We start from the raw sequence: 18934 nt of genomic DNA, 5'->3' as shown, positions 1-18934 counted from the left end.
GTTTAATCTGGCTAACTCAAATGTTATGTGACATTACTCAGAAGTAGAAAGCCATAAATAAAATTGCTAACAATGGATATTGTTAGAAGTTCTAGATATCCTAAAGAAACAGCTCTGAGCCTTTATTCGGACTTGTTTATTCCTGTTGTCAGTATAGAATTATGCCAAAGAAATTCTTTATGGTAAATGGATTTTTGAAAATAACTGGTGTGTTTGCCCATTACCCTTAGGTCCAAGATGGGCCTCTTGGAACACCGGTGTTTTTATTTGCATCAGATGTGCTGGAATACATCGAAATCTTGGTGTTCATATATCAAGGGTCAAGTCTGTCAACTTGGACCAATGGACACCCGAGCAAATACAGGTAAAATATTTTAAAATATGTTTTCAGTTTGGAGGGAATGCCAGGAATCCTTTTGAAAGGATTTGAGTTTATCATGATGCCCCAACTTAAACGTTTTATAACACTCTAAGAGCTACTTTCATTGTATTTCTACTGTAATGAGTTTAAGTTCTGAAAACTCATTTCAGAAATTGGTTTAGGTATCTTTGAAAAGCTCTGAAAGCTGATGCTTTGTTCTATCTGCAGAAAATGTGTTGTAAGCCTTTTCCTTTCCCCCCCCCTTTCAGTGGGGGACAGTAAGGTAGCATTCACACATCTGTCTGATTCTTGATTACATTCTTTTGGTGTACGAAGTACTGAGTCTTCTGTGTATGCCCCAGTCTGAAGCCTCTTTCTGCTGCCAGACAAATTTTCTTACTCCTGTTCCTCATGGTCTGAAGAGCCATCCTGAGACATGAAAGCCTATCTTTCACTGGATGACTTAGTTTACACTGTAAACAGTATATGTGTTGTTAGCTATTGTCCAGCAAGTCTTGGCAGGCAGCGCTCCTGTGCCACGGGAGCATCTCCCAAGACATACGGCAGCAGAGAGGTCTCCAAGTTAAAAACCTGTGGTGTCATTTAGGCAAGCTGATAGCATTCTGGCTGTTTCGGGATTTAAAGTATTGATGGACGTGAACTAACTGTTTCCTTCCACTTGTCCATAGTGCATGCAGGAAATGGGAAATACTAAAGCAAGACTACTCTATGAAGCTAATCTACCAGAGAACTTCCGAAGACCTCAAACAGATCAGTATCCTTTTTGGTTTGGCTTTCATAGAATCATAGAATTGCCTAGGTTGGAAAGGACCTTTCAGATCATCAAGTCCAACCATCAACCTAATATTGACAAAAACCATCACTAAACCACATCTGTAAGCACTACGTCTACCCGTCTTTTAAATACCTCCAGGGATGGTGATTCAACCGCTTCCCTGGGCAGTAAGCCCCAAATCCTAATTCCCAAGGTGCTAACTTCTCCTGATTTAAGTTCCAGACAGCCGAACAATAAGGCCATGGACCTGTAGAAGTATGTCTGCACCTCCGTGTCCAGCCAAGCTAAACCTGTGCCAGCAAACGACTCCAGATCATGGGGACTGATCCAATCCCGGCTGCAGTTCCTGGGAAGACCAACTGATTTTAGTTGGCTTTGGCTCAGCCTCCAAGGAGGACGACAGGGGTACTTCCAAATTAGACTACTCCGTGAGGAGGAGGGAGCTGGACCGTCAGATGTTTTTATTCAGGTGAAGCCAAAACATAAGTGTCTGAAGGAGCAACCCCAAAGGGATGTACAAGCCTTTGTCCCCTTATTGCAGCTCCAGAGCAAGGACTTTATTTTGAAGTTTTGCTAACATAAACATTCCCTATGAGATCACCTCAATAATATCTTCTGAATGAGTCCCTTGAACACACATTCAGAGGGATCATAGAATGGTTTAGGTTGGAAGGGACCTTGAAGATCATCCCGTTCCAACCCCCCTGCCCTGGGCAGGGACACCTCCCACTAGACCAGATGGCTTTTAATACAATTTAGATGTTATGACTGTTTCAAGGAACTGCTACGTTTGGCAACTCACCTTATTTATTTCATTGATAGTGTTGAATAAAAAATGATTGTGCAAGTTGGGAACAGTTCAGGAAAGGTTTAAATTACTTCAGTTATAGCAAATGTACTTTGTAATGAGATTTGGCAAGCCCCATTTATTTTTGCTTTCAGAAGAAGTGACTTCATAAATTCCCTATATGTAGGAAGTTAAAGTGATACTAGAGAGCTCTTGAATATTCTGTCTTTATCTTGAGTAACTGCCAGCTGGAGTGAGAAGCATTTGAACAGGAAATAACAAGCTGAATGGTAAAGTCAAATAAGCCATTGGATCTTACTCAAGTGAAGTGTGGATTTCTTCCTGTAGATTAAGTATTCTTTAACTTTTTGGAGTTAAAGTGTATGTGTTCTGTGAAGTCTGTGAGCACAGATGACTAGCATGGGAATATCTAAACAAAGCAAACCTATCTGGCAGCCACCACTTGTGTTGGTGTGTGGTTATCACCATGTACCTGGAAGGGGAGAATTGGAAGAAAATTGTCTACTGCCAATAAATAGCTTTCTGCAAAAAATACCTTTTCAAATGTACTGAATCTTTAGGATAATGTATAATGGCATTACTTTAGATCTGTATTAGCTCCTGATTTAGTGATGTTACTCCACAGATAGGATTTGCTTCGCCTGATCTCTAACTATAGAGATCTGTCTCTAACTGGAACTCTAACTATAATGAGATCCTAAACACCTACTGTTAAGTGAGCCGAATCCTTCTCCAACTCTCTTAGCCCGATAATGATACAGGCTGGGGAGGCTGATAAACAGACTTAGTTGTAACTGGATCTGAATATTCTCCATCTATATCCAAAAGTGATTTTTATTCTTCTGCTTATTAGATACTATGCTTGATATGTTAGGTACAGAAGGCAATTTTTTGTGAAGGATTAGACTCCTCATTATAAATTAAATATACATACATGTAAGAAAAAAATAACTGGAACCAGATAGCACTGTAGTATTCCAGCTGTAATATTCTAGAACTTTATCTCAGCCATAAGACTCAAATACTTTGACTAAAACTTACTTAAAAGTTAATCTTTAAGATGTATATTTTGTTCTTACTGCAGCTAACTGGAATTCACTGGTACTATTGCAGGAGAAGCAATAATGCTTTACTCTAAACTCTTCTTGTCAGATTAGACCAAAAGTCTCATTTTTAGAGAGATATGGGGTATGAATGAATGGGTGTTTTTCAAAATACACAACTTAATATCCCAGTGTAATAGCATCCTGAAAAATTAAACCATATGAAATTTAAATACTTATGATTCTCTGTTAATAATTTTTGAATTAAAACTTTCTAATTGTCTGAAATATCAAGTGTGCATTCTGGGAAACTACTGAAAATAGGGAAATATTTGTGCAAAAGAACTAAAATACCTAACACCAAAGCTTGACCAAACAAAACTTAGAACACTTGACAAAATGAATGTGCCATCTGAAAAGGTTAATTTTGGCAAATTACTAAGACTTTTTATTTGAAGAAAGAATAGGTTGTTCTAAGGTATTTTATAACAGTCAAGTTTTTAATCTTTTCTGTTTACTTCTAAATTAGTTATAATTTAATACAGTTATCCAGTTATAGCCCAAAAGCATGGGGGAAAAAAAAAAATTCCCTTTCTCTGTCTCCTCCCTCCACTGAGATCATATAATGCAGTAATTTATACTGCAAGTTGAAAGTAAACTTTCTGAGGGAATCCTGTTTAGTCTTAGCTAAATTTGAAAAGTTGTGGGAGTTGCGTATTACACAACTTTCATTCACCTGTAATTTGATAATATACATTGCTTTTTTGGCAAGATGATGTGTAAGGAATAATGCAATATTAGTACTAAGGTAGTCTTACATTCAAAGTGCTTAAGATGCCCTTTAGAATGTAGAAATATTTTGAAATAGGTAGAAAAGAACTTTTTTTTTTTTTTCAACTTTTATGGAGCAGTGACACTTGCATACAATTTGAAAATCAATGCAATTGTTGATGATATAACTTGATAACACGGAATGAAGGAACTGAGTGATCTGAGCTCAGTGTTAATCTTAAGAGATAGTATATGGAGCTAAGTTATCTTTCCATCAATTGAGGAAAAATTGCTGTGGAAGTTTAAGATGCAATGAACCTGAGCTTACACAGTTGCGATTTCGGTTTTGAATGGATGATCACATTGCTGAACAAATTACTTAAAGTTTATTCTACAGATACCAGAGAATCAGCTTTACTAAAGTTAAAGTATTAACACTGCTTTGGATGAGCTGCTTCAGAGAGCTGCTGAGAGAATAATTGAGGAAAACAACTAGTTGTCCTTTTTGTGTTTGAGCTAGTGAGTTGTCAGTTCTGGTATTCTACATCAATATGCTTGCTGCTATTTTCACCTTTGCTTCCATATCTTTTTATCACTAGTATTCTAGTTTTCTTTCCCTTCCACAGAGATATTTGTTGTAATAGGAGACTCTTATGGAGGACTTACGTATCTCAGAGAACTGTTTATGATCAGCTTTTGACGCATGATACAATTTGTGCAAACAGGTACATACATTTCACCTTTTATCTGAAGAGAAAGTATTTTTTCCTAATTTATGATGGTAAGCTATACTTTAATTATTTTCTGTATATGAGTACCTTTGTTCAAGTATTTGCAGTATTATAGCCCTGTAGCTTACAAATATCAAGCAAAAATATCCTAACTCTGGAACACTGAGTTGCTTCTAGCATATCTTTCTCACATTGTTTCATTAAGAGATTAAACTGATTAATTCTCTGTAGTAAAAAGGAGCTGTTTTTGCACACTGTAACAGCAATCGTTCTATGTAGAGCAGTTTGTTCTGTTGTTTTAAAACTATGAGAAGGAGCATTAGATTAATGTTGCTATTTATCTGAATGCGTATTTTCCTTAAACTAGCTGTTTCCAGAGCTGTGGAATTTTTCATCAGGGATAAGTACGAAAAGAAGAAGTATTATGATAAAAATGCAGCTAATGCCTTCAATGTAAGTAAACAGTTTCACCAAGACTTCTGTCACTTTTCTTTTTTGAAAGCTACATAAGAGAAATGTAGAAAACAGTACATTTATTAAAATGTCTTTCATGGTCAAAAACTTTTTGATACCGAGCTAAATGCTTTCTTTTGTATCTATTGAAAGCTATTCCTAGGTTCTGTAAGTCCAACATACGTTGTCTATTACATTTATCACAGCAAAGCGTTATGATCCAACAAATAGCTTGCTTCTGACTTTTTACATTATATTTTTCAGTGATGGGTAGTTCTTCACCAGCATACTTTGAGTCCTTTCTGAGTGTGTTTTTCCACGTTACAGGCATAGGGTAGGATTACTGTTTCTGGTGACTTGGTCTTTGCCCATTCTCTGTAATACCTTGGTGAGAAATCCGAGCGTGTTTTGGGCTCCTCTTCTGCAGGTCTGATTGCTCTGCTGAATTCTAGGCTGTTGTTTGCAGCAAGGAGCGCTGTTAAGTCAAACACGGGCAGTATGGCAAACCAGCTGTTTAATCATCTAGCTGTGTGTTCACTACAGTAAGTTGGTGAGTGCTTTTTGGGCAAAAGAGTTTTGAGAAGTCAGCCTTTAATGAAGTTCACAGCCTTGTTAAAATTTTTGGTTTATGGCTATTTCTGGGGTATACAGTCTAGTTATATATATGTATTTATTTCTAGAGGCATATGTATGCTTAAACATTCGCTCCTCTATGCCTACGTTATTTAAATATGGCTTAACACATAACTTACTACTTTATCTGATGAGGCAGTGAACTTTGACAGGGAAACGAGTGCAAGGGTGCATATAAAGCGTGTGAGTTTATGCTGCTGTTGCTATCTGAAAAAATTGATCTTTGAATGATAGTTTCATTTTTAGAAGGATAAAAAAAACAAACCTGGAAACTAGAGCAGTGTATTTTGTTAAGCATTGTTGAAGTAGGGAGAAAATTGATTCACTTAAGAGGTAAAATACAAATTGTGGTTTGAATTACGCTGTCAGTTACCCTTCTTTACTTTGATTCCAAAGTAGAAAATAGGAAGAATTGTTTAAAATTATATTTCTTTAAAAAGTTCAAAAGACTCCCAAGATCTTCCTAAACAGGGAACCCAGGTGCCTAATGTAATAGTCCACTGCTGCCTTAATATGTTTGAAGGAGTAATTGGATTTTGCTTATCAAATTGCGGACTAATGTGAATAGCTTTGCATGTCATAGCAGTAAGGATAGAATCCAGAAAAGCTATGGAGATACATGTTTCTGCTGAGTAGGGAACACCATTTTATTTCCTCCTACCTGGGCTTTTCTCTCACTAACTAATGTATATGGCACGATGTCTCTGAGATAGGAACAAAATCTGATTATGAAATATTTTAGCAATAGACAAGTCATGCACATTTACGTTCACCTGCTTTTCTTCAAGGACATCAAAAATCAGGTTTGAGGTAGGCAATCTGAAATCATAGTTTCAGCAAAATCGTAAAGTACACGATACTAAATTGACTGAACTGGTGTAAAGCCTGTAGTCCCAGTCTGCTGCTTGTGTTGCGTTGTCCTCCTTGGCTCTGGTCCCAGCCCAGCTCGTGTGCGTTTGTCATGGTCATCTTGCCAGTGGGCCTGGGACTGGCAGGAAAGAGGAAGAAAAGGTGAAGCTGGGCCTCTGTTCTGCATGTCTGATACGCTGCTTTTCTACTCCTGGATACTGTTGGCAGGGAAGAGGGGAAGTTACCCTACACATCCAACACATGGAGGACTGTGGGGAGTTTGAGAAGAATGGGGTGAGGAAGAGAGTTCTGTGGGGATACACTTTCAGTGCCACTGTGAAGGGAGTGGTGACAGTTTCTAAAGCTTTCTTTATGCAGTCCTAATGACATCCGAAACACCTTCCTCTTCCCAGCCTGTCAGGAGATGTGGCTGAGATTCCCTGGGAACCAAGGGGTGGCTGTGGCGGCAGGGGGGGATTCCTACTTGTAGTTTGCAGCCCTCTGTGAAGTGCTTTGGTAGCATCAAAGCACTCACTAGCCACAATGCTTTCATGAGTAATAACAGTCTTGTGAACTGTTCAGGTGAGGTGTCTGCTATGTCATGGCAAGTTCTTTTCTTCTGGAAAATTTCTTTATCCTGTTTGCATTTGCAGAGAGCACCCAGTGTCCTATTTTTAATCAAAATCAGCATTGTTGGGGTGACATGAGCTTTTAGCAGACTCACTTTTTGCTGTCACCTTTGAAATAGCAATGCCTTCTGCCTGGATTAGGACCAGTTTAAGTTGGAGATGCGTATGCATGTTGTCATTTGGTAAAATCATAGAATCGTTAGGGTTGGAAGGGACCTTAAAGATCATCTAGTTCCAACCCCCCTGCCATGGGTAGGGACATCTCCCACTAGATCAGGTTGCTCAGAGCCCCATCCAGCTTGGCCTTAAAAACTTCCAGGGACGGGGCTTCCACCACCACTCTGGGTAACCTGTTCCAGTGTCTCACCACTCTCATGGTGAAGAACTTCTTCCTAATGTCCAGTCTGAATCGTCCCATCTCTAGTTTTAATCCATTCCCTCTAGTCCTACCATTACATGACATCCTAAAAAGTCCCTCACCAGCTTTCTTGTAGGCCCCCTTAAGATACTGGTAGGCCACTATAAGGTCTCCTTGGAGCCTTTTCTTCAGACTGAACAACCCCAACTCTCTCAGTCTGTCCTCATAGGAGAGGTGCTCCAGCCCTCTGATCATCCTCTTGGCCCTTCTCTGGACACATTCCAGCACGTCCATATCTTTCTTGTAGTAGGGGCTCCAGAATTGGACGCAGTACTCCAGGTGGGGTCTCACGAGAGTGGAGCCAGAGGGGGAGAATCACCTCTCTCGACCTGCTGGCCACCCTTCTCCTGATGCAGCCCAGGATACGATTGGTTTTCTGGGCTGCTAGTGCACACTGACAGCTCATGTTGAGCCTCTTGTCCACCAACACCCCCAAGTCCTTTTCTTCAGGGCTGCTCTCAAGCCAGTCACTGCCCAGCCTATGTCGGTGCTTGGGATTGCCCTGACCCAGATGGAGGACCTTGCACTTGGTCTTGTTGAACTTCATGAGGTTGGCATGGGCCCACCTCTCCAGCCCGTCAGGGTCCCTCTGGATGGCATCCCTTCGCTCCAGCGTGTCAGCTGCCCCACACAGCTTGGTGTTGTCGGCAAACTTGCTGAGGGTGCACTCTATGCCACTGTCCATGTTGCTGACGAAGATGTTAAACAAGACCAGTCCCAGTATTGATCCTTGAGGGACGCCACTCGTCACTGGCCTCCACTTGGACATGGACCCATTGACAGCCACTCTTTGGGTGCATCCGTCAAGCCAGTTCTTTATCCACTGAATTGTCAGTCCATCAAACCCATATTTTATCAGCCTGGAGACCAGGATGTCATGTGGTACAGTGTCAAAGGCTTTGCTCAGGTCCAGGTAAATGACGTCAGTTGCTCTCCCCTTGTCTGTTGATGTTGTGACCTTCTCATAGAAGGCCACCAGGTTTGTCAAGCACGATTTGCCCTTGGTGAAGCTGTGTTGATTGCACCCAATCACCTCTTCATTGTTCTTCTCCCTCAGCAGTGCCTCCAGGAGGAACTGCTCCATAATCTTACCAGGCACGGAGGTGAGACTGGCCTATAGTTCCCTGGTTCCTCCTTCTTTCCCTTTTTTGAAAACGAGGATTATGTTTCCCCTTTTCCAGTCAGTGGGGACTTCACCAGACACCCATGACTTTTGGATTATAATAGAGAGCGGTTTAGTGAGTCCCTTCTGGGTATGAGCAGGTAACACAGAACTGCAGGAACAGGAATGCTGTGCCCTAAGGGTCACTTTCCTTAACTGGGTAATTTCACTGAGGTAGTATTTAAAAATTTAAGGAGCTATCCTGGATTTGGTACACTGTTACAAGTTGCTTGTGGCAAAAGCTTCCTGTCATATGAAAGTTGTTTTGAATAGATTCTCTTAAACATGCAGTATAATATTTCTCTTAGCTTAATTTTGACAAGATCTCACAAGCTTTTCAAGCCTGTCTGACAGTACAATATCTGTGTTAATGTATTCTGTCTGTTGGAGCCCAGGAGCATATATATCTCTATGTCAAGGTTCAGTGATGCTCAGGATTCATGTATCTTTTCTTTGGTAACAAAATTTTTATTTATAATTGTTGATTATATGACATGTTTTGTTTTCTGACAAGGCTGCTGTGTTACTAAATTTGGGTGTTAGAAATGTACACTATAATAACAAAATTAGCTAGTGCAGAGACCAGTACTGCCATCAAACGTGCAGACTAAAAATAGGCAAATATGAAGAATTAAACTATTTATTTCATGGTTCACTGAAAAGCAATGCAGGATAAAGCTATAGGCAAAAGAAGCATCTGCAGTTTTATTGGCTAGTTACATTTTAAATAGAATAATGCATTTAAGTAGAAATCAAATATACATTAGAAAATCTAATGCTAACTGAAAGCAGCCCGACTTTAAAAAAAAAATATTTAAAATCCATTAAAATGTGTGGATCTCGGAGTTTTCTGATGCATCATTATTGGGAAAATGTGAAATGCTGGTTCTGTCTCACTGCTCAGGTCTAAATGAGTGGTATAATTACTCAGCTGTTATAAGTGCGTTATCAGTAAATAGTTACTTGATCTGGCCAGCTGCCTTCCTATTTTGCTTTGGTATGATGTAATTTTGAAACATTCAGGACTTCATGGTTTTTTTATGCGTGCTTAAACTTAAAAAGAGGACTAATACAAGTAAAAACACTTGAAGCTGACAAGATGTTACTTGGGAATACATGTATTTGTTCTGCGAATAACATACGTGACTTGGTATTGTTAAGGCTAGGAACTTTTTTTTTGAATAATCAACTTAGGAGCAGCGGTAGCTGTTAGCAAGTCAACTTACTTTAAATATCCTCAGCATAATACTGTCCTCATAGAATTAATTTTCTGTCAAACCTCCTTATCAATTTTTATGCATAGGTAAGCTGTGAATGATGCAAAGTATAGCATAGAATCCAATAAAACAAACTTCGCATAGTAGCAAAACAATTAGGGCATGTTTATAAACGCGGTGCATCTAAGGTATGGCAACATGAGCAATTTACTGTGCAATATGTTGTGCTGTTTGACTTCCTTTATCCCTGAAAGCTTGTACAACGTAATTGAGCGCTTGCATCGCTTCTGTAATTAGCTACGGACAATTACTATAGGTCAGGTGGTGTGAGGTGATTTTTGCATGTTAAAACTCTCCTTCAGGTGGATGCTGACATGAAACTGTTCAGGAATATCATTCCACTTCAGACCTGCACCCGATTATCACTTCCAAGCATAGGCAAATCCTTTTGTATTTATCATAAAGGTTGTTTTGTATACAACAATCCTAGAACTGAAGGGTAGAGCATTCAAGGCAGTTTCTCATCTGAAGTCTTAGTCCTGAAGACTGTTGCTTATTAAATCTTTTGTTTGCTTTGGGCTCTCATTAAACTCTTTATGCTTCTTTAGTTTACTGTCTCCTGGAGCACTCTTAGAAGAGCACAGCTTACAATTATACAAACACCTTTCCCCAAGAATTTGAATTTGTGTGCTCAAGTAAATGACTTGAAGGCCTTTTTCAGACTTGTTGCAGTAAATATGAGTGGAGCGAATACGAGCCTTGTTGGAGACACAAGGCATATTCCAAGAGAATTAAATATAAAGCTATCGTGATTTTTTTTTTAGGAGAACAAAGTATTTTAGAGAGACTCCTTATTACAGTAGAGAAGAGTTGCATAGTTCTAAATCCAGGTATAGAAAAGGAACTCCCAAGCAGAGAAGCACCGTGCAGGCTAGGCAGCTGTCTGCCTTAACTGACTCCCTTTTTAGTAATTCTTTCCCCCCTTGTCTTTTTTCCCTGTTTAGGCTTTTCTCCTGTGTTCCTTTAGACAGACCTTAGCACAGTTGCAATTACTCTTTCGTTTCTGTATATTTTTTTTTCTCTGGGTATATTGGTCATTTTCTGGGTAACTTGGTATTCTTTTAATTCCTCATACCACTTTTTACTACTTCCAAGAAAACCATATATGAAGGCGGTCATGCTGAGGCAGAAAAGAGAAACTTAGGTTGGTAAGACTTCTAACTGCAGCCTGTGGTTATTGCAGCCTATGCATTTATGTGAGAGAATTTTATTTTTTTTTTTTTTTTTACTTAATTTCCTGTGGTGGTATTTTCTTGTAGGCTATGGCAGGTCTAGCTATTTTTTGGCTTTTGGGCACAGTTCTTTTCCCAGTTCTCATGAAATTTGTTACCTGTACTGGGGAAACAGTGTTTACAGTGGATTTTCTAATATCACCAGCAGATGTAAGAGATATTTAATGAATTGAAAATTGAATGTTTGCAGTTCATGAATAGAAATTCTGTTACAGGCTGAAAAAATAACATCATGGTGTATAACTTTTGATTCTTTTGAAACACTTGAATGAAACTAAAAATGGATGATACATAGCATGGTTTGAATACAGGGTGAGGAGTGTTCTCAGGAATCTATTCAGAATATCACAACAGATGCTCATAGGCAGACTGCTTTTTCTAGTGAAAAGAGAGCAGATTTCAAGTGTTAATTCACACTCGTTTTGACAAGTTCACTTTTTGGCCATGTTGCTTTCCCTTGATGATCTAACCAACCCTAAGACAAAAAGTAGTTGCATCCAGAACTGAAAATGGAAGGTTGCTGGAGAGATCACTTTCTAGTTTGGAAGAAGTTGCTCAGAGATTAGGCTTACCCGTATTAGTGACTGTAATAAAAAAAACCTGAAGAGTAAGACTGTATTGCTTTCCCTCCATACCTACATCTTATGAAATATATAGGCATCATCTGCTCAACTAATGTAAAGGCAGTTCCTAGTTTTATAGGAATATGAGTGTGTAACAACTTACCGGTCTGGTAGCTCTTCCCATTAGAATTAGTAATGAGTTTTAAAGAACAAAAATTCTATTGCTTAAGAGAGAAAATCTGCATATTTCATCTTTCTCATCATTGTTAAAGAATTTAGCTGATGCCAACGCTGCTTCCATACATAATATTCCTTTCTCATTTCTGCCCATCCTTCAAAGGTTTATCACCAGCACCTGGAATGAGTTCTGAGGGTAGTGGGTAGAATTTGCTTTTGTTGGAAGGAAGGCATTATGAAAGGTCAGAGCCCTTGGCTCGGTACAGGTCTCAACAGAGATGATAAAAATGCATTGACTGGATTTCTGTGCTTGTATGAGAGATGCCGCTTGATTTTTGGTTACGAATAGAATAATTCAACATTGTGACTATACCTGACAGGTTGGAGTGCGCAAAGGGTGACTTGGCTTATCTTTCAGCATCTTTGTTCACTCTGGAAATAAGACAGAAGTATGACAGGGACTGGCGCTCTGCATCTCCAAATACTTTGGGATGTTTGTTTTTATGAAAGTAATTTCTGAACAGAGTATTCATCTTGACTGATGACCCCTGTGTCGGGTCCCAGATACTTGTAATCAAAGCTGTGCAACTGGTAAGGTGGAGGGACGGCTGTTAATGAGGCTCATGATCTTATATGTAGTGGCCAAGAGAAGTAGCAAACGTTGCTTGTTTCAGGTTTTTGGGAATTAGTAAGAATCTCCCAAAATTACTGATTAGAGGAAGTAAGCTTTGAAGTAGATGATCATACAGTTCACCAGAAAGCCAAGAGGAAATGTGTAATTTTTAGAACTGAGGTTCCAGAAAGAATAAAATCTTGCTAAAATACACTATTGAGTAACAGCTGCTGGTGTGATTCTTTGAGACACAGGACTGCACTAATGAAAAGGGGTTTATGGTACCCAATCCAAATAATTTAATTTGACTGTATCTACCTGCTGCTAAATTAAAAGTGTATTAAAGTTGCACAGAGGTTGAGGAAATCAATTTTGAAGCAATCATAATTTCCAAATTTTTCAAAAACCTACCATGTCCTCTTTGATATAAAATAAAAACTGTAAGAAGACAATCTGTCTTAAACTTTTGTTTATTTTTATATCTACTACAATGACTCTTACGCTATACAAGTAACGAGGGGAAGCAATGAGGTCACTGTGTTGGATGTGGATAAAAATTAGCTATGTAGGTATTATCACAAACAATCTCTGCAGCTTTTAATAAAAATAAGTACATAGGAGAAGAAAGAGCACAACTTCTCAGAATGCATATGGCAATTGAATTATTCAGCGTGGATGGTGCATCAGCTTAAGCGGATTCACGATACTTTCAGTCTCAAAAATTGTGAAGTGGCACAATCTATTCCACTACATGGAGTGTGAATATATTATCACATCCTGACAATGTTTAGAGAATAGTAAACAAAGTTTCTATATTTAAGAAAGGGTGTGAATTATGTATGGAGCAAAAGTTTCATATAACTCTTAAGTTCACTGAAGGAAAAGAAAATGGGCCTACATTTTCCATGGTTTCCTAAGACATTGTGTATAATTTAAGAAATACAAACTTAGGCAACTGGATAAAATGTGATGTGAATTTAGAGATTGTGATGGCACATTTTCCAGAAAGTTATCTTAAAGGAGATTAAATCCATAATACATTTACTGCACTAAAATGTCACATGGGCACCTTAAGATGGATAAATTGGGGTATGATAGGATACATGAACACTAAGTTCATAGTGGCTAGCATTGAGAAGCATTCAGTCATTGGCTTGGAGAGAGGTTACCAGTTATCTCTCCCAATATTGCAAGAATTGTAGTGGGTTTCTTAATGGTCTGTGAATAATCTGTGAATCAAGTGATATGAAGTATTTTTGAAATATGCTAATGAAGATAGTCATCAATAGGAAGCACTGAAATACCGTACAAGAATTATGACTGGAGGGCAGGGATAGTGAAAGTGGGATAAATTACATAGCAAAATTATGCTGTTAGAATGGGTTGAATTATAGAATCCAGAATAGCTGGGGCTGGAAGGGACTCTTGGAGATCATCCAATTCCCCCTGCTCAAAGTGGGGTCATCTAGAACAGGTTGCTTGGAGCTGTGTCCAGTTGGGTTTTGAATATCTCCAGGGCTGGAGACTCTACAACCTCTCTGAGTAACCTGTTCCAGTATTCATCCACCCCCACAGTAAAGACAGGAAAAAAAAAAAAAGTTTATTTTTATGTTTCAATGGAATTTCCTGTGTTTCAATTTACATTCAGTGCCTCTTGGCCCTGTTTCTGGATACCACAGGCAACAGTCTGCCTCAGTCTTTGCTCCCTGCCACCAGGTATTTATACATGTTAATAGACTTTTTCCTTCTTTTCCTGCCCATTAGCTTTCTCTCCTCCAGGCTAAACAATCTCAACTCATTAAGCCTCTCCTTATCTGAAAGGTGCTGTAATCCTTTAATCATCTTAGTGTTCCTTTACTGGACTTGCTCCCATCTGCCCATGTCTCTCTTGTACTTGTGAGCCCAGAACTGGCTACGTTGCTAGCTCGTGTCCAACTTGTCTGCTAGGACCTCCAGGTCCTCTTCTGCAAATCTGCTTTCCAGCCGGTTGAATGGGGTTATTCTTCCCCACGTGCAGGACTTGGTGCATCCCTTTGAACTTCATGTGGTTCATGTTGACCCATCCTGTCAACAGTGCTCAGAATGACAGCATACCTATCTAGTGTATCAACCACTCCTCCTCATTTTGTATCATCTGCAAACTTACTGATGATGTACGCTGTCACATTGTGTGGGGCATAAATGAAAAAGTTAAATAGCTGGCCCCAGCGTCAGCTCCTGAGAGTACCACTAGTGACTACTTTTGAGCTGGCCTTTTACCAGCAATGGTTAAATGAATGAGATAGAGAAGCCAGGGTCTGGATTTTCAGTATGCCGCCTGCATTTTTAGTAGCTCCCACATGCAGGGTCTTGTTTTCCCCGCTTCCGTAAGTACTTTCATTTGCAGAGTAGTTCACACAGCTGGACCACCCAGCCACAAGTTACTATGTCCACGTAAACGAAACTTCGGCCAAAGCTGAAATCTGCAGTGACTGTGTTGCCAGTTCAGTGTGGATCATGAAAATGTAAATGATCCTATACGCAGCAGGGCAAGCCACCTAGGAGAAAAAAAGGGTATTGTTCTGAAGTGTTGGGAAGCTGTCGTTAAAGACAGTTTTCCCTGGAACAAATACAGAAAACATCTGTTAGGTTTGACAGGGGAAATGGAGAGCACTCCAGTAAGAGGTTAAAAGCATCTGTGGTGTTTATCCTGTGTCAGCCTTTAATTAAGCCATGGTGACTCTCCGTAATATCTCAAGAGGTGGTTATCTAAAGGAGGAGCTGAATAATCTAAAAAAAAAATGTGGGCAACAGTACATATAGATAGATAGGTAGATAAATAATGTGGATGTTCTTGGTCAGAGTTGGAAAAAATATTTTGCACTCAGGCCTAATACTATTAAATATATCTGTATTTCCCAGAACATCAAGTAATTGCATCTCTGCTTGATGTAAATTTTATGAACGTCCATAGCTCTGAACGCGTCCAGAACTACAGCTAGCTTTTCCACAAGTTTCCCCATGTTCCAGTAAGGAGATATGGGCACTCTGAAAGGATGGAGGAGTGATGAGCATGTTCAGAATATTGATGGAAGAGCAGACCGGCTTCTTTGAAAAGTCAGCTATCGCTGCATTTTGTGAAATTTGAGACACAACCTTTTTTATGTGGGGTCCAGGGCTTAGACCACTGAATGAGGGAGACATTTTAGTAACTTTAGAAAAAAGCCTTACCAGTTAGCCTGAAGAACTTCTGCAGAAATTCATAGATTAGTGTTATTAATAGTATTTTAGTATTCTTATACTCCTTTCAGTATCTTGGAGAATAGACCCCTTTAAAAAATGGTAAGCAACTGGTTGTGTGTTTGTATGCATCTCATAGCAGTCTGTAATTGCTACTGCTTTAAAATAAAATACTAATTTTAGTGTTGTCAACATTCATTGCATATGTACAGTAATAAAGTCAGAAGTCTGCTGAAATGAGAAAAACATATGTAGTAGCTGAACTTAAAACCTGGAAAATGAGTGTAGAGTATCCTCTTCGTTTAGGTTACTTCCCTGTATGTTGCGTGCATGTAAAATGGCCACTCGAGGGCACCTTTGTATTTGGTTCAGCTGCCAATTTCCTGAATATACTGATGTGGTTTGATAACACGCTTATTTTTTAATCTCTTGAATCTTCTGAGTGATAGCACCCTACATTTCATATTTAAATGGAAGATTAATACAGGTTGCTAAAGCTTTATCTTGACCCCTTTTCAATAAAAGGCTAAATAACAACATGCGTTACATCAAGCAGGATTTTGGAAAAACTACAAATAAAAGTTGATGAAAGTTTTTAGTGCATTGACCTTAATGACCCTAAGTGTTTGTATGACTGTTACCTATCATCAGAAATAAGTTAGTACAAACTGAACTAAAGTAAAATCATTCGGAAGTTTTGTATGTTATGTTCTCTGATAGCTTCATTTAGTGCTTCTTTAATCTTAATTTTTTCACTGGAAATCGTAGTCTGGTGCATAGACTACATCAGAGCCACAGGGCCAAATACTGTTTCTATTCATGTTTTTATGTGAACTGTTAACATAGTGTATATTTGGGTAGTGCCACCACTAAGTAATAGTTTAATAGATACTACAGAAGTTTTTAATGGACAAAATGGACAACTAGCACACTGCCATGTAAGAGTGGTGGGGAACTGGAGTAGTATTGTAAACTTGCAGATCCATTCTTTTCCAATATTAATTTTTCTGTGAACCAAAGAGTCTGTCTCAGAGCGTAGGTGAAAATTAAATCTTAGAGTACTATTGCATTTGTATGTATTTTCTTGCTCAGCACTGAACGTACATGATGCTTTAAAACAGCATTGAGTTTCATTATACAAAACGGTTATTCTTAGTTTATCAGCTTTGTAAAAGGAGGTCCCGAAACACAAACAATGGAAAGGGATTCAAGAATTGCTAAAAATAAAATTACTACAAATCTTTTGGTCTGAAATGCGATTGAAATTTTGTGGATGTAAGAGTATAAATGTGGAAACTTAAGAAGCAGCTCCTTGCCTTCATTCCCTCTTTAAGGCAATTCTGAATTCGTTTCTTAATCAAAAGACCTAACTACTCTTATGTTAAAAACTAAAATGAAATGTTCAGATGCTAGTTGTCAGTTTGCAGTTTTGTCTGGTACTTTAAAGTGCCAATAATCAAGGACATCTTTGCTGACAACTTTCCAGAGCGTAGTGCTAACATATGTCTGCTCTACAAACTTCATAAGTGGTGTCAGTATTGGCTGCTTTTTCTAGAAACTGATTCTTTAGCTTTTTTCCTCTTTGTTTCCACTGGAATATAGCAATTGGATTAAAACTGGAAAATTAGAAAAGTGATAACAGAAGACAATTATTGCTGTGGAATAGTGGTTTTTTTGCAAACCAGATTCCACACACCCCCCCCACTGAAGAGGGGACGTCTGCTTGTAAGCAACAGTATTTTCAGGTACTCAGACCCAAGCATGGAGTAGATCTTCCCTTACTGATGCTTCTGATCAAGCTTATAGAAACAAGTCATTATTAATAAAGGCTGATAAATACCAAATAGAAAACCCATATGTTACTTTGACGTGGGATTACATAGTGCTGCTTTTCAGTGATCTCAGTCTCCTAAAAAACAGTTTTAAAATTATTATTATTATAACCTTGGCTGGCAATCCTGAGTGATGATCAGGGTTCTGCTATAAATATTTAAAGTGCATTTGTGGCTTTCAACTAATTCAAGGCAGTTTCACCAGGACTGAGTGCAGCACTTGCTCCGGGAGAGTGGGATGCATTTACCTGTCATGGGTGAGTGGTTTGATCTGGGGGTTAGTCCAACCTCGGTGCTCCCACTGCTGCCCACGAATGTAGAAATAGGTCACTGAGCAGATGCTTTCTCATTTGCCATTTGTTGGCAAGCTAATGAATCTCTTTTGACTACAGACGGGAACAGCTCTATGAGCTGCTTTATCACTGCAGTAGTTTTAAAAACAAAGATTTACTGGAAATACAAGACAGCAGCAGACAACTTGTTGTCAACCACTCTTCCTTATCAGTGTTTCATCTGTTCAATAACTAATATCCCCCACAGCTAATGGCACGTCTGCACTGCAAACAGGACGTACAAGGTATCAATGCTAACTCTGAATAGTCTAACCCGGGTTTTGGCAATGAAGTTCATCAGAATAACATCAAAGCTGTTTAGGGCTGACTTATGCCAATGATAAGTGTTATTTGTTGAGGTTTTTGCTCTACGTTACATCTGTAAAGTGTGCTGCAGTTTGAAAATATGAACATACCACAACCTTTCAAAACAGTACAAGGGGGAACAAAACCTCTGAGGCTTTATTGACAACTCAGAATATCTGACAACCTCACTGATTTGCTAAAATATGAGATTACTTTGGGTCAGAAATGAGCATTTTGAAATCCCCTGAAAAGGAAGCAGTTGATGACTAAGGTGTTAGGTTTCTTTTGTGCTTTGACGGTACTAGCATCTGTAATAATGACCTGTGTGTTAGTGAAAATTCAGTTTTCTAACTGGAAAAATCCCAAGATAATAAAAGAATACCCGTATGTTGTATTGTTGTAGTTTTTAGTTTTATTTGGTGTTAGTGTTGGTATATGGACATGACACAACAGGACACGTGAGCACAGGTGAGGAACGGAGCAGTTGTCACTGCAGGGACTCGGTTCTGGCTGGGAAGTGCTGCTTCTCGCTCAGGCTCCTCCGCAGCCAGCGTGGGCTGTGCTGGACCACTCCGAGGGCAGGAGGCAGCCGGGTCACTGCCTGCTGGGAACCCTAGCAGGGCTAACACCTCCGCTGTCCCTTAAGCATCAGTTTGCCCCAATGGCAAGTATTTTTCCAGGCTTCTCTGGTACCCTGATCAGCTCTCGATACTCTGACTGCTTAGCCAC

The 18934-nt window shown here is 39.2% G+C and overlaps 1 protein-coding gene across 4 annotated transcripts in view; it reads left to right on the top strand.

The window, feature by feature from the left end:
• The window catches only part of SMAP1 (small ArfGAP 1), a 100186-nt gene that overhangs the window by 27052 nt on the left and 54200 nt on the right, over positions 1 to 18934 (top strand). For all 4 annotated transcript variants that reach the window (XM_063330234.1, XM_063330232.1, XM_063330231.1 and 1 more), the window contains exons 2-4: positions 231 to 364; positions 1051 to 1136; positions 4888 to 4963. In XM_063330234.1, the coding sequence (XP_063186304.1) occupies positions 231 to 364; positions 1051 to 1136; positions 4888 to 4963 (296 nt within the window). The remainder of the gene's footprint in view (positions 1 to 230; positions 365 to 1050; positions 1137 to 4887; positions 4964 to 18934) is intronic.

The sequence above is a fragment of the Chroicocephalus ridibundus genome, chromosome 3, assembly GCF_963924245.1.
Source record: "Chroicocephalus ridibundus chromosome 3, bChrRid1.1, whole genome shotgun sequence".
In the NCBI taxonomy this organism is placed as follows: domain Eukaryota; kingdom Metazoa; phylum Chordata; class Aves; order Charadriiformes; family Laridae; genus Chroicocephalus; species Chroicocephalus ridibundus.
The sequence above is the reverse complement of the archived record's forward strand: the minus strand, read 5'-3'. Positions and strand labels throughout refer to the sequence as shown.